At 35.5% G+C, this 15,201-nt stretch overlaps 1 protein-coding gene across 3 annotated transcripts; it reads right to left on the reverse strand.

Moving 5' to 3' along the window:
- Positions 1–174: 174 nt before the first annotated feature.
- Positions 175–14,697, reverse strand: LOC122290134 (protein ENHANCED DOWNY MILDEW 2-like). Of its 3 annotated transcripts, none has more exons than XM_043097689.1 (19): positions 14,417–14,697; positions 13,510–13,966; positions 13,329–13,425; positions 12,652–12,705; positions 12,393–12,538; positions 11,451–11,541; positions 11,255–11,353; positions 9,802–10,049; positions 9,380–9,469; positions 8,750–9,298; positions 8,403–8,550; positions 8,199–8,300; positions 6,769–6,861; positions 5,798–5,839; positions 4,340–4,450; positions 2,271–2,342; positions 2,052–2,170; positions 1,677–1,740; positions 175–1,591 (listed from the first exon to the last, which is right to left on the reverse strand). In XM_043097689.1, exons 2-19 carry the CDS (start codon positions 13,917–13,919, stop codon positions 323–325), a joined length of 3,804 nt encoding a protein of 1,267 aa, XP_042953623.1. In that variant the 5' UTR covers positions 13,920–13,966; positions 14,417–14,697; the 3' UTR covers positions 175–322. The 3 variants fall into 3 exon arrangements, with proteins under 3 accessions (XP_042953623.1, XP_042953622.1, XP_042953624.1); XM_043097688.1 differs by having other exon boundaries at positions 13,510–13,943; positions 14,417–14,696; XM_043097690.1 differs by lacking the exons at positions 12,652–12,705; positions 13,329–13,425; positions 13,510–13,966; positions 14,417–14,697 and having other exon boundaries at positions 12,406–12,537.
- Between the last annotated feature and the right edge of the window lie 504 nt (positions 14,698–15,201).

The raw sequence follows: 15,201 nt of genomic DNA on the forward strand, positions 1-15,201 counted from the left end.
ACCATAAAAATTTATGATTATCAAAAACTGTTGCATGACAATCAAATTTAGCATGATTGCTCAAGCTGTGATGTGCCGAAACGGGGAATGATCTGTATTCTGTTCATGTGGAAAACAATTTGTTACATTAATCACTTTCATCTACTGCATCATTTGCTAGCGGAGTGCAATTTATAGTTTAAACAGAAAGGATATAACATACAGTAATAACGTACATGGTTCGCGTGTGAACATATAACTCATTGCAAGACAACAACTTAGGTTAAAGCCTAAATGGTACGTGGGCACCATAGCTACTGGGCACCATAGCTACTCAATTAATTCAGTGTGGATAGGGATGGCGAGGATTGGGAACAAAACCCATCGGACTGTTTTGATACCGAGGAGGTTGTGATTCTGGATAATTATAAAAGCCGTTTACATTCATAATAGAGGGCTCGAACCCGAAGGTATTCATTGGTCTTGCAAACTGATTCAGCTCATCCAGTCGGGGTGCATATCGCTGCATTGCCGATGTATTCATCCTGTAAGACAAGTCAACTGCGGATGCATTCATCCTGTAAGATGAAAAGTCAGCTGCCATACTTGGATGACCATAAGTAGATGGCATTGATTCGATCTGGCTGTATCGATGATCATGACCTGCTAAGTAATTATGCCTTGGCAGATCAGGGTCCTGCTGCCCATAAAGGCGAACCTGTGACCTTATATCGCTGTCCCTTGTGGGCATCTCTTCCACTCTAGTGCCGTAAGATCTATGACTAAGACTGTCTGAGCTGCCTCTCAACCGCCCTGCAAGTTGTTCCTCCCAGTTTCTGCCCCTATAATCAGAACCCGGACTGACATCCATTGACTGCCAATGGGTCCCACTCGAGTAGGACACGTTGCCGCTCTTGTAGTACATTCTACCCATATCATCAGAAATGCCGGCCTGGTTCCCACCATAAGCTGCTGCAAACTGCAAACGAGAACCAGATGTGCTCGGCTCAAAATGCTGATGGCCATTCTCACCAATCTCAGTATGTGAAGGTATCTCACGAGATTTGGTTTGGCTATTTTCCAAAGAAGATCTGCTGTCAACTATATTGGGTGAAGCATGGCGAGGCCTTCCACCATCCATTTTGTTATCTGATGATATCTCACCATTTTGTTTTCCTAACTCTTCATTATCATGTTTCCTCTTTCTTTTAGAGTACCCTTTGGGCAGATTCTTCACATAGCCCTCATTCTGGAGGCTTTCCCCATCACCCTTGCTACGCGGGGAGCTTTCTTTATCACATTTGCTGACAACTGTGCCACCTCTGATTTTTTCTGGTCCATCAGTTTGTGCGGGAAGATCATCAATCATTGCGGAATTAACACCACAATGATCATGACTGTCAACTGGATGATCATGGATTCTATTCTCAGGATGGTTTTTTTCAATATCTAATTCTTCTTGTTGCTTGGAGAGGTGACCATGTTTTTCAGCAATGATTTTGTGTTTAGCAGACCAGTCGTGACGACTCCAAAGAGACAGTGGAGGTGTCCTCACATTCCACTGATCCATTTGTTTTTCATTGTCATCAACTGATCCAGGCAGATAAAATGACTGAATAGGGAGATACCAAGAAAAGCACCGTTAGCCCTTCATAGAGTTTGCCACAACAGAATTATCCGAAATAATCTTACATTACCTTTCCTGATAAAGACTGCTCATCGTCCCAAACAAGATCATAAGGTGGTTTCTTTTTATCTAATCTGGTGAAAGGTAACAAACATGAAAAAGCAGATCATGAGGTAATTTCCTTTTATCTACCCAGGTGCACCAAATAGAGAGGTATCCAACAATGGTTCATATCATCTTAGATTCTTGCTAAAGGAGGAGCCATTTTCATTGTTACTGTGCCTACAGTTGAAATTATTTGTGCCTACCACTCCATACTGAACAAAGTCAAACATGAGCGCGCGTACGTGTGTGTGAGAGAGAGAGAGAGAGAGAGAGAGAGAGAGAGAGAGAGAGAGAGAGAGAGAGAGAGAGAGAGAGAGAGAGAGAGAGAGAGAGAGATAACCTTTCTGTCTCTGGCGGAACAATAAGAATAAGGAGCTTTGGATTAAATTCAAGAGCCTTGTCAATAAATTTGTTTGCCAAACTTGCTCTTACTCCAAAAGGAGGATTTAGCCCCATGATCTACACAAGCAAAAAAAAACAAAAAGAAAGCAGTAAATCATTTCCACTTTCATACAGACATTCATTATGATTTTTAAATGGAAAAGACATCATTTCTTACTAATCGTGATCCTGTAGGTAACTCCTTTGGTTGGACGGTCATCCAGTCCCTCTTCTCAAAATTAAAATCAATCTGCCAAAGGTTCATGACAAAATCAAGTAATTTTTTGTTTCGTTTTTCTGTCACCCAACACAAAATGACAAAAAATAGCAAAATCAAAAGAAACAAGTTTTTGTTTATTGGTAAAATCAAAAGAAACAAGTTAATCAAGCAAAATGTTAAGAGTGGTCAGAACAAAGAACAAAGAGTAAATGCCAGCTGCCCATTTATACTACCTAGAATTCATATTAACATAGTAGCCTGTGCAATTAAGGAATAGAGTACAATACCTACAAGTGATCTTCAAATTTATTTTGAAATCTTTTATCATATCATAGTTTCCCTTCAAAGCATTGCTTTCCAGCCAATAAGGCTGAAGCACCTAAAAGTAGAGACTAGAAGTTCCCCTTCTAAAATTCTTCTTAGGATATCTATCCAAAGGTCAGTACATTTGGAAGCCATTTTCCAAAAGCAAGTATTTTGGCCTGATTAGCTTGGTCCATAATCAAACCACGGAAGAGTTTAAAACAGAAATATATTTTAATTCAGATTGGTCTTGATCCAAATCCAATTAGTTCAAAACAAATAGTTAAATTGATAACTTTGACCAAAATTAGGCACAGCTTAATCAACCAAGACTCAGATTGATTTGGCAAAATTTATAGTACCACAATCCAACCTCTATGCAAATACCAACTGAACATTCTATTCTTTTCTATTAATCAAGAATAGAGCTTTTTCGGGGGGAAAAAAAAAACAAGAATAGATCTGATTGTAACATTCACTCAAAGCAATGTAGCCCCAAATATGAACCCATACAAAAGTAAACTCAAGCACATGCATGTACACGGACATGTTCCAGTTCCACCGTCCACAATTTTAATAAGTTGCTTGTCCATTGCAAGTCCCTTATCAAATTTTCAGATCCACAGAGTAGGGAGAGGGGGGGGAGTCGAATAAAGAGTGGGGGCCACAGGGACAGCCTCCAATTAGACAGTTTTGAGGTGTTTGGTTCACCTATGCTGCAAGCTATATTTGTAATGATTGCCTTCACTCACTTGTAATATTCAATCCATATATCACCTGTGAGATTTTGCTTAAATTGACCCTAGTGTAATCAAGATGTTATGTGAAGGAAAGCATTAAAAAAATGGGCCATTTTAGAGAAGGAACATTTCTGTAGAAAGGACCAAAAGAAGGTGAAGAAATAAAACGTCATCTGTTCATATCACTGAAGAAATTTACTGCTTCAAAAAGTTTTTAACACTTTTTTTGCACCTAAACAGGGAGGCAGGGGAACTCATAGCAGGAGAAAACAGTCTATGGTGACACAAAAGAGTAGAGGAATAAACTGAGGGAATTTCTACTTCAACTTATTCCAGCATCCCCACACACCTCTCAATATCAGTAAGTCCCTAGCACTCCTCATTTCTTTCTTAACATTCCACCTGTAAGTGGTCAATGGAGAGGCCTATCGACTCCATTTCCTTCTTAACATTTATCAATCACCTAGCATCCTGGAGAGGTCTTCAAGGCAATTCACGATTGCAGCAATATGGAAAATGGTTCCAATATGCCTATGGTGGAACTGACTTTTAATATTTTATTCCGTTAGTCAAATGCAGTTGACTTTAATGGCATGAACACCCATGAATTTCTTGTATCACTAGATTACTATGCATAAGTGATGCTCTTGTATATTTCCCATGTACTTAGCCTTTTGCCTATTTATTATTATGATCAATAATAATTTTGTTTACCGATCAAAACCATTCAGCCTGTAAGTCCCCCATTTTTTTATGAGAAGATTTTTAACCAACAATTTTTACCTTTGTGAGAAAACAAGAATGGGAGCTGGAATTAAAAAAAAAAATCCTCTGTTGCACCAGACACAGTGCCACATTTCAAAGCTCATGCTCAACCGTGTACATGTTATCTCTAACACAGACATGTTTAGGAGTCATTGAAAAGGGCTCTTCCTTTTTTTTTATACTCATAAAAGGATCAATACAAGAAGAGGTCAAGATTACCTTCGCTTGAAAGATATCATAGTTTCTGAAAGAGCACTTCTTGCCTGTCTCTTCCAGTTTTTTCTTCATCAGGACGCTAAAATCATTAGCACCACAACAGAAGTCCACTATCTGTTCAAAGGAGCAATTTATAATCAGGAAAACAAAGTTAATAATCATTAATTAAAAAAAATGCTCGTAATGACACATGACAAATAATCTCAATGAAAACCTTGGAAGCGTTATTATTACTCCATTAATAGAGGACAGATACAAGTTCTACTGTCTGAAAGAGACAGGTTTTGTTAACATGGCAATGACAAGAAACGAAAATGCATTATAAACATGCATAAAAGGCACAAAGTCAAGAGTTTCAGATACAGAAAATGTAGAAACTGTAAAGAATCAAAGAGAAGAAACCATTAGCAAAGAGAAAACAGCCCTATATTGTTTTAACAGTCACTTGAGTTTCAAAAGAAGAGAACTTTGTGCCCCCGAAATTAAACCCACTTACCACCATCTTCACTTGGCAGTACCCATGATAAATGCATCAACACAATAACCATATTTGGATTAAATTATAGATTAACCAAAACCTTTCCTGGCGAAGTCTCATAGGCTAGAATTGTTTATCAAGGTTGAGCTCTCCATATTCGCTTAGTATGGTCACATACCAAATTAATCCAATATGCATACCATTTACACCAAGCAAACCAACTGCTAGAAATAATATCTTTGGTCTTACTTTCTATTGATTCATGACAAGGCAAATTAAAAAAATCATCAGTTTTCTATGTCATATAAAATTCCAAACAGTATGTGAATGCACTTCCTCGTGCCTAATAAAACAATATTTCTGTGGGAAAATCTGTTCCTAGTTTCTGATGAGAGAAGGCCAAATCAAATTTATGTTGATTTAATGACTGGTGTTTGTAGTTAAAATGGCTGGTGTTTGTAAAAGACTCAGAACCAAAAAGTACTGGGAAACATGAACTCATTTCTGCATAAGAATTGAATATGTTTTAATTGTAAAGAATGGAATCTGGTCCTGAGGCGGTTTTCTATAAATCAAGGAAAAGATTCATGTAAAAGAACCCGTATACTTCTTGTGTATTGGGGAAACACCATTTCTTACTTAAATTAAATTTATCTTACCAATTAAAAAAAAAAAAAAGAAAGAAAAAAAAAAAAAAAGCTTTATGTACAACACTCAAAAACACCTCATGAAAGCCAGCAAAGGAATTCTTTAGCTAAGTTGACTGGTAGAATGGACCCTAGTAGAGTTTCAGCATACTTAAAAGTCTCATGAAAAATCATTTATTGATTGTCATGATTATTTTGATTATTTTTCTTTTGAGATTGTAACTGGGAATAACATCACAACTTTCAAAAAAATTTGAACTATGTTGCAAAATAACAAAACCAACATATGCTGTGAAGATTCTAAGGAAGTTAAAATAAACAAACACAAATTCTTACCATGTCACCATTCTGTACATACAAATGGAGCTTATCAACAATCTGCATATTCAAAAGCATACTTTTAGATGCTCCAAGCCCCATGATATGGCAAAGTAATTCTACATACTCGACATATATACAGAAGAGGTAACTGTGGAAATATACTAAAATTGATGGCAAAGTATATCATAAGAATAGTTAAGATAAAAAAATAAAAAATAAAATAAGTGTCAGGAGTGAGGAAGTAATGTGACATTTACTTTGACATGAACTTGATAAACTAACCAAGTTCCATTGCATGCAACTATGAACACATGCACATATACACACTCCCCTTTCAATCAAAGATTCTCCTCCTCTTCTCCTGCCCCGTGATGTTTTCTATTTTCCTTGGTCTCCCAAACTACCCTCTACCCAGGTCAAACCAAAAACACAGAAGTCATTACACATTAGCTCATTACTATTTTTTCATCTGATTTCTAAGCCACCAAATCATGTCACAATAAACAGCAGTAAATCTCCCCAATGGTACTATGTATCAACAAACACACCACACTCCAACCCTAAGGGTTGGCTCAATTGGTAAGGGCCTTGGTCTCGGTAGAATGCTCCCTCCAAGTCTAAGGTTCGAATCCTCTTGGCTGCAAAAAAATTCTAGAGGCAATCGGACTAGGAGAATGTCCCATTAAATTACTCGAGGTGTAATTGTGGAAAAATCCTTGCCAAAAATCTGTGCACCCTCAGGATTAGTCAGTACTTTGTTCTTGGACACCCAATACCAATCAAGAAAAAAAAACACCACATTCCAACATGAGAAACAGATCTACATGGCAGAGAGATTGTTTTTCTTTATATAGCATAAAAATGGAAAAGTACAAAGGAAAGAAACAAAAACAAGGACATAAGAACCAAAAATAACATAAGAGAACACCAAGTATGATAAGCTATTAGTATAATCTTGATGCAAAAAACAAAATAATTGACATTACCTCTTGAAGTTTCTCCATTTTCGTAAAATGTCGACCATAGGATGTGTAACGATTACCATAAAGAAAAGGTGCCAGATATAGTCTGAGCTTTTGCTGCACAATTGTTAGTAAAATTCAAATGTCAAAACATACGACTGCATATGGGCAAAGCAAGCCTGAACTGTAAATGCCAAGGAGCATAGGAAAGCGGCATCAGGAACATAATTTTACCTTAATGAACCAACTTTTTTCCATAAAAGGAAGACATCTATACAAAAATTCACAAAGGTTACCCAATCTTTCCCATTCTTAAGAAGTGCATAGTTTTACAAAAACTGATGAGTGAGAACTGTAAATTAATTGTTCAAAAAGCTTATAAAAAGAGTAAATTTGGTAATTAGCAAAGTGAATATTTGTGGAAAATGATTCGGCCTTGGTTTATATGGTGTATTTGGATAAAAAGACATAATTGCAGTTTCAAAGCTTCTGAGAAGACAACAACGGATCTTAAGACTTTATTTTTTAATACTTTTTATCAATGAATGGCTGCCTTAGACTGTTCTCTACTTTTTGTTTTCAGGAGTTCGAGAATCTTTTTACTTTTGCAGTTTAGGGATTTTTCTTGTATAGTCATTGTGTACTTGGCTAACAACCTCTTCTTATTAAAAGGATGACTTACATAAAAATGGTGAATTTAATCATTTAATTAATATTCTAATCCTCTCTCACGTGTGGACACACTACCCCCCCATGGGGGGCTCAACATACGAGATATCTTGTACTTAAATGAAGCTATGGTGTTAAGAGTCAAGATCCAAGCTCTGCTATGATACAAAGTTCAATCATTTTATTCTCTAAAACATAAAATACTTTGATTAATCACAAAAAAAATAAATTAAACTGATGGAAAAAGGTTAAACATAATGATTTAATTACAAGAACAACCATATATATAGCTGATTTTTGCATCACTTTAACCAGCATGGCTTCAAGCAATGACAACCATAAAGAAATTATTAAAAGAAAAAAGGCAAAACATATACAGACAAAATACACAAAAGAACACACGTTCAAAGTCATAAAATGTACCCAAAATGCATACATTTTTTGTTTAATTTGAAAAAGAAAAAGAAAAAATGCTAGGCAAAAGCAAATTCAGCATCTTCAATACCATATTTTTACAAGTATTAGAAAAAGATTACTTGGTTTTCTTTTTATGATATAGGCCTATACTCCATACCCTATATTCCTTTCCTCGATTTGATTCTTTCAATGGATAGAGGGATACATATTGAAAATAAGTGCGAATAGAGCTTGAAAAATTTAAAGATATGATCATAACTGAACACGGAATATCAAAAGGAAGGCAATTGCTCCATCATTTGCCTGAGATAACCAAAAAAACCTCAGAGAACTGACTGAATATAGGACAAAATGGTGTAGGAAACCACCTTCCAGTTGAATATCTGTTTCAGAACGGCAGGTTCACAAACAGCTTCTGCATCCTCAAGACTGAAGCCTTCCTCTAGCTTTCCTAAAGCAGCTCGAATAGCCTATGTGTACAGAAGGGAAGATGATAACCTCAAGTATTTTTTTAAGAAAAAAGTCTAGATCACACCGATTTCAAGCAGTAAGAACATAGATTAAATATGTACCTCCATTGACCCCTCTAACTTCCCTAAAGTAATGTTCTTGTCCACGTTATATTTTGATGAATAAGCATAACCACAAGGAACTTTGTGCTTTTCCTTGATCTCTTCTAAGGTTATTGATGATGCAGCATCTCGCATCAGAGCTAGTAAGCTACATTGGAGGAAATAGATCTTGGAATGAGCATCATCTAATGTACAAATTAGGATGTCAAAACAGTTGGCCACCAGTCAAATCATGATAGTTCCCTTGTAAAATCAGTTTTATAATTAAAATAAAGGACTTAAAATTTCCAAACTTTAAAAAAAAAAAAAAAAAAAAAAAAAAGAAAGAAAAGAAGAAGAAGTTTCACCTCCTCTCTCTATCAGCATCTAATGAAGGCGCTGCACTGCTCAGCTTCTTTGTGCTTAGCTTAACTGCCTCAGATTTACTAACTTTAGCATCATGCGTATCTTGCTTTATGGGCTTAACTTGCCCAGATCCCTTCATGAAGTCATATAACCTATTACCAAGAGATGGTTTGTTTTCATCAGCAGTGGAGGACCTATCCACCTCTATTGAGACAGACCTTGCATTTCCACGCAAAAGCTTTCTTGATGATGCATTTACATTCCCTTTCCTTGAGATATCTGATACAGATACTATTTTCTTACTATTTTTCGATGAGGATAACTTCAGATTCTGTTTAGCTGTTTTCAAAGCATTTCTTCTCGGGGACAAGTTCTCTATGGCAAGATTTTTCTTTTTTGAAAAATCTCTCACTTTGTTTCCAACAAAATCTGATGCTTTCTTTTTTGTTTCTTCCATGGTTTCCTTCTTTTTCTCAACTGCAGTCACAATACCAGGGAATTTTATGTGATCTCGTACTGGAGTACCAAGTTCTCCATCAATCTCATGTTTTCTGGTCAATTGGACAAAAATATTAAGCAAGTACTGCCAGCAAACTGAAGGGTAAAAAATTCAGCTCATTTCAACCACTTACAAGCAATATATTAATATACGGTTGGGTAGTAGCCCTTCCCAAGCCCTTTGAATAATATCTTCATCATCTATATCTTCAAAAGCAATCTCCCTGATAGATGCAAATCAAGCATCTCATACACTTTTTTTTATAAGTAAATGAAATTTACTGATACTTGATACTATAATAGGCATAGCCCAAGTAACTAGGAAGTATATAAGAGGATGCACCTAACTAGGATCTAGAAGTAGATACAAGGAAGCCATGGAAATTGGGACCATTAAAATCTATACCTACGCCCCACATTATAATCAAGCATCTCTTGCATAGAAATAAGCATGTTCTTTTTTTATTAAAAATTTGGACCAATTCATTTTCTCATAAATAGGTACCGGAAAAAAAAAAGGGAAAAAGAAGAAGAAGAAGATATCAGTAAGGACTACCTTGGCAAGCATTTCCTGTGGTATGAATTAGGACAACGTCTGCATACAGCAAGCTGCAATTGAAGATCCTTCTTATTCTCTCCTTGTTTACAAACACAGCACTTATGGATTGGGCATGTAAAAGATCCCCCTGCAGCAATCGTTTTCTCAAGCTCTTCAGCAGCGGCTTTATTCTCCTCATGGAGCAATTTTGCCACACAGCATGGATGATAAAAATAGCCACATGTTGCATTAACACAGGGGAAGACCTAAAAATTGCAATCAGTAGAATCATTTAGGGTCATTCAATCGCATATCCATATAAATAACAGCACAGGAAGTATGGAAGAATATTCATTTAAATCTGTGATGGACATTCTACTTCCAGCCGGTTCACAAAATATGATAGCAGCAACCAATGGCAATTAAACAATCTATAGTATGGAAAAAAAACAAAACAAAACAAAAACAAAAAGATCTATGCCCCTGACCAATTGGGAAGAAGAGAAGAAGAAGAAGAAGAAGAAGAAGAAGAAGAAGAAGAAGAAAGGGGGGGGGGGGGGGGGGGGGGGGGGACAGAGACAGAGAGAGAGAGTATCATGAATAGCTTATTTCTAAGTGAACTCTGTCTGTATAGGGTAAAACGAGAGAATAGAACATGAAATTTGGAAAAAAAAAAAAATTATCACGAGAAATTCAGTTTTTTTTTTTTTTTAAACCTCTCCAAAACATCTACCCAAGCAAGCTATCAGGAGCTAAAGCAGTAAAGGCAAGGTTTGTCAAATGAAAAGTAAATCAAGAGTGCTTAAAAAAATAAATCAAGAAATTTACTTCATTGAGCTAGCAACAAGAAATTAAATAAATGAGAGATGGAGATTTAAAAGGTGGAGGAAGAAGTGCTTAGAAAGTGAGACAGGAATACATAGCTTAAATGAATAGAACAGATGCATGTATTTTTTAGAATCAATTAGATCTACATTAAAAAATAATAGATCTATGCTGGTAAGAATTAGATTTTTTTTTTCTTTACTGGAAAATAAAGAAATAGATTTGTAGTTCATATATTAGGAAAAAAAAAAACAAAAAAGATTTGTAGTTCATAGATTAGAAACAGAAAAATAAAGGCACATTATAGAAGTAATTTCAAAAGCAGAAAGAAGAAAGAAGAAAAGCAAGCTCAACTAAATTTCCCATTAAACTTGCGAGACATAAGTAAATGTGAGTAAAGCTTGATTAGAAACGATTTTCTTTGTTCACTGCTGAGGGGATCAAATCTATTATTAAGCAAAAAGTTAAAAACAGCCATCAGTATCTTTCTTACCCCTTGTTTCTGAAACTGAACTCTTCCCAGTCTATAATACAAGATCACTCACTACTGAAAATAATATGATACAAGTATTTTTTTTTTTTTTTTTTGCGCCGAGGGGAGCATAAACAAAAACATTGGTCCAATTTCTTAGATCTTAATTCATACCTCAGCACCTGAAAACTTATCAGAAGAGCCCAACTTTCCACAAGCAAAGCACTGATGCTGTTTATACTCGCAATTTTTGCATACGAAGGTTGGCAACCCCTATGAAGTTGAAAAGGAAAAAAACAAATGTCAATGCTAAAAAGATAAATATGAAAAAGGGTAGAGATTCCAGAGAATATATGAAGCATTAGCATACATCTACTTCTTCTTGCAAAAGGCCAAGAGATTCACATGTATCTGCATCCTCTTCGGTTGCATGAAACGACCTCATGCACCTTCCGTCACAGCTGCATAAGGACACAAATAACATCATACAATGCAGAGTCCACCGAGCAGAGGACCATGAATAAGGACCTTCTGGAGGTCCCTACACCAAATTAACCATAGACAATTTAATCCAAAATATGAGGATTGAGAAATTAAGCTCATTAGTTTTGGGCAATGATAATCATGATTAATGATAAAATATAATTCAAGCACAAAAAGGGATCTTCTTGGGGGTGGGTAGTAGAGGCGAAATGGGGGAACACGTATCAATGGTGCCCAATGGAGGTCATGAGTGCAAGTGTGAAGACATACATTAGAAGACAATGGAAGATATTGAAATATAACAGATGTCAAGTTGGGGATGGGAGCCGCATTTGCTTTTGACAAAATTTTTGGTGTGGAGAGGTGCAATTAAGAATCGTAGATCCTATAGAGATACAATTGCAGAAGAGTCTATGCATAAAGCTACAAACTACAACAGTGTTCTCGATTCAGATGGGCATTGCATGATTGCAGCTAGATATTGTTGGTAATTTTTTTCCTCAGTTAATTTTAGTGGTGCAAATCTTTGGTTGGGGAATGGATTTCATGAGTTACACGTCATCTAAAAAACACATTTTTTATGTGAGGTATATCAGACTTTGCTAGGAGACTCGATGGCAAATATTTCATCGCAAAATATTTATCAAGCAAAGTTTCATGGCACAAGTGGCTTTTTCACTTAGACAACAATGCATGGTAAAATCTTTTTTTTTTTTTTTCTATAGATAATTAAAAATTTTAGTTATAACAAAGAGTAGGCATAGCCTAAATGCACAGGACATATATAAGAGAAGATTAAGCACCATATAACCAATAAAAAAGTCCATACCACAAAATATTACCACCATTATCGCAAAATGCACAAACAGAATCAAACACATCCTCAACTTCATTGGACTCATCGTCTTCTTCATCCAAAAGCTCATCATCCACATCATCGACTATAAATCCAGACATTGCTGTCATTTGAACGTTCTGAAACACCAATAAGTTTACTGACTTTAAAAAATAGAAAAGCTATAAGAAAAAGAAAGTTTTGAAGGATAACGGGACAAAGAAAAATATGAGAGGACAAGCAGGAGTATAACCTCGTCGCATAGTTTCGTTTTCCCGGGACTCTCATTGAGAAATGTACATAAAAACTGTTCAAATTATAAGCTTTCATTAGAATGCAAATATAGAATGATTCCCTCATTCTATCAAATGATAAAACCCGACCATAAACTGTTTTTTTTTATAAGATACACTTTCTGAAAAGAAAAGCTTAAGTTTAAGCAAAGATCACATATCTTCCAAAACAAGAAAGTAGTGAAGCCGAAAGATGATTTTATGAACAATAAGATAAGAAATCTAATATAAAAACCAACTAATAATAATCAAAGAAAAAAAATAAAGCTTGAGTGAATTAAAAGTATTTCTTTTATAAGTATTATTACTGGTAGCCATAGAATTAAAAATATTAGTGGTAGCCACAGAATAATTCAGCAGTATCAAGAACTTTCTTCTTTAGTCAAACGGTACCTAGAGCTTAACTCCAACCAAATCAATCTCAAAAGTATTTCTGTTTCCATCTTGTTCATGTAGCCATAACCAGAAAGTTCAGAAGAAAATAAAAAAGATCCTCCAACAAGATTCAACAAAGCCCACACCGACAGGTTTTAAGCATAAGGAGCATCGTAGGCTTCAAATAAACATATGTCAAAACAATGTCAATATGCACATTGCATGTCATAATTAATAATTAAGGGAAAAAGGCTATACAAACCTTGGACTTTGCTAAGGTGTCATCCCTAGTAACAGCTTCCCTAAGCAGAGGCAAGTGGTCCGCTAGATCAATCTGAGAAGGTCTGACCTCATACAAGCTTCAAAATAAATAGCGGTCAAAATCTTGCACTTAAAGAACGAACAAAAGGAAAGCCAAAAAGGTTCCAGATTTTGAGAAATACCTGAAGACTTTAGACAAGTGATCCCACAAAGATTTTCCAGATGCTTCGGGATTTTTCTTCAGGAAATGAAGGCAGTGCACTGTTATCAGAATTGTCCTAATTATATCCTCGAAGCTTTTTCTAGGTTTCTGAAGTTTGATCCAATTGTTTTCCTTAGAGAGTACATATATCTGAGGATTCACATCGGAAAGATCAAACCTCCACGCAATCACATGCTTATATATTTTTTGAAGTCCATTGTCAGTCGTTCCATGCAGGAATATGAGTTCTTTGTTGCCATATTGACTCTCGCCCTCTTTCCATTGAATTGGCAAAACAGCAAATGAAATCGGTTCGTCCTTGTCATCTTCAAAATAGTAATTTGAAACCCATTGTGGCAAGCCATCAGCCTCGTCATCAGATGATGCCATTACTCTTCTTCAAGTCACCCGCAACTAAGCAAGATGTCAAAAAGATGCTATAATAAATATTAAAAAAAAAAAAATTACAGGGTTAAACTTTTCTTGGTTCTTTCTTCCTGACCAAACATAATTGACGTTGTTTGTTTATATGTTCGTTGAAACTAAAAAATGTAGTGTCAAATTAGGCTGTGAGAGAGAAGGAACAAATTGTTGGGCATATCTTGTGAGATTGAATTTGTAAACAAACGCAAAGACTCCGTTTGCTTTCCGAAGAGAAAAAAATAACAAAAGTACGGTAATCAATAAAAAGCAGATGGAACAGTAAAAAAAGAAAACAAGAAAATTCCCTCGCAAAGTGAGAAGGTACCCAAAAAAAAAAAAATTCCTGCAATTAAGCGTAACAAGACAATATGCACGCTATTCGCTCTTCAGAAACCTGCTTCCAGATTTTTATCGCAAATAAAAAAATAGCTCCAAAATTCAAGAAATGGATTCAGAAGTTTCACCTAATCGGAGCCACTGCGAAACCCTGAGTTTGTGTGGTAAAGGCGACCGATGTAAAATTCGGATTCTTGGTTTGTGGAATACAGCTGAGAATTTTTCTGTCTCTTTTGCAGCAATCTCTAATCTTTTGGTATGAATTCGGTAACGGTAAACTAGAACGCGGGTGATTGTATTTTCTCCGGATCCCGAAGGCTACAGTCGAGATCAGGACATTTCATTTCATTAATAGCGTTGTTTGTGTCCGTACTTGAGTCTAGACCCACGAAAGTTCATCACGGGGATCCGATACCGTGACATCGGGTTGGGCACTCACTTGATGATTTTTCAAACAAGTCTACGGTAATTCTAAAGATATTTCCGTATTCACGTCTTATTTTTATCCTATTATATAAATATAACATATTTATTATTATTAAATAATAATAAATTATTCAATAAATAATCAACATAATAAAATAGTAGTTTAATATATAAAATTTTATTTTTCAAACACATCAACCATTTACCGTCACATTTCTTATGTATAAAAATAGATCAATCAAATTTAGGAATATGATATTAGAAAATCATCCATTTACCGTCACATATTTCACAACTACATTTTAAAATAAAGATAATTTTATAAAAGAATATTATTTTCATAAATTAGACCCAATTTCGATCTCTATATGAGATACAAATTATCTCATTTAAATTGTACTTCATCTTTCATCTGTCTATCCAAATGATTAGAAACAAAATTTTATCTCATCTCTGAATTTTCAACTAATGCTACAGGAGTTTTGCA

Source organism: Carya illinoinensis, chromosome 12, assembly GCF_018687715.1.
Source record: "Carya illinoinensis cultivar Pawnee chromosome 12, C.illinoinensisPawnee_v1, whole genome shotgun sequence".
NCBI lineage: Eukaryota > Viridiplantae > Streptophyta > Magnoliopsida > Fagales > Juglandaceae > Carya > Carya illinoinensis.

What these genes read in the sequence shown, in the direction of transcription:
- LOC122290134 (XM_043097689.1), bottom strand. Translation starts at nt 13,919, where the DNA reads ATGGCATCATCTGATGACGAGGCTGATGGCTTGCCACAATGGGTTTCA. An exon ending in CGTATATTAATATATTGCTT is followed by an intron (nt 9,299 to 9,379) that starts GTAAGTGGTTGA and finishes CCAATTGACCAG; the next exon opens with AAAACATGAGATTGATGGAG. An exon ending in AGCAGTCTTTATCAGGAAAG is followed by an intron (nt 1,592 to 1,676) that starts GTAATGTAAGAT and finishes CTCCCTATTCAG; the next exon opens with TCATTTTATCTGCCTGGATC.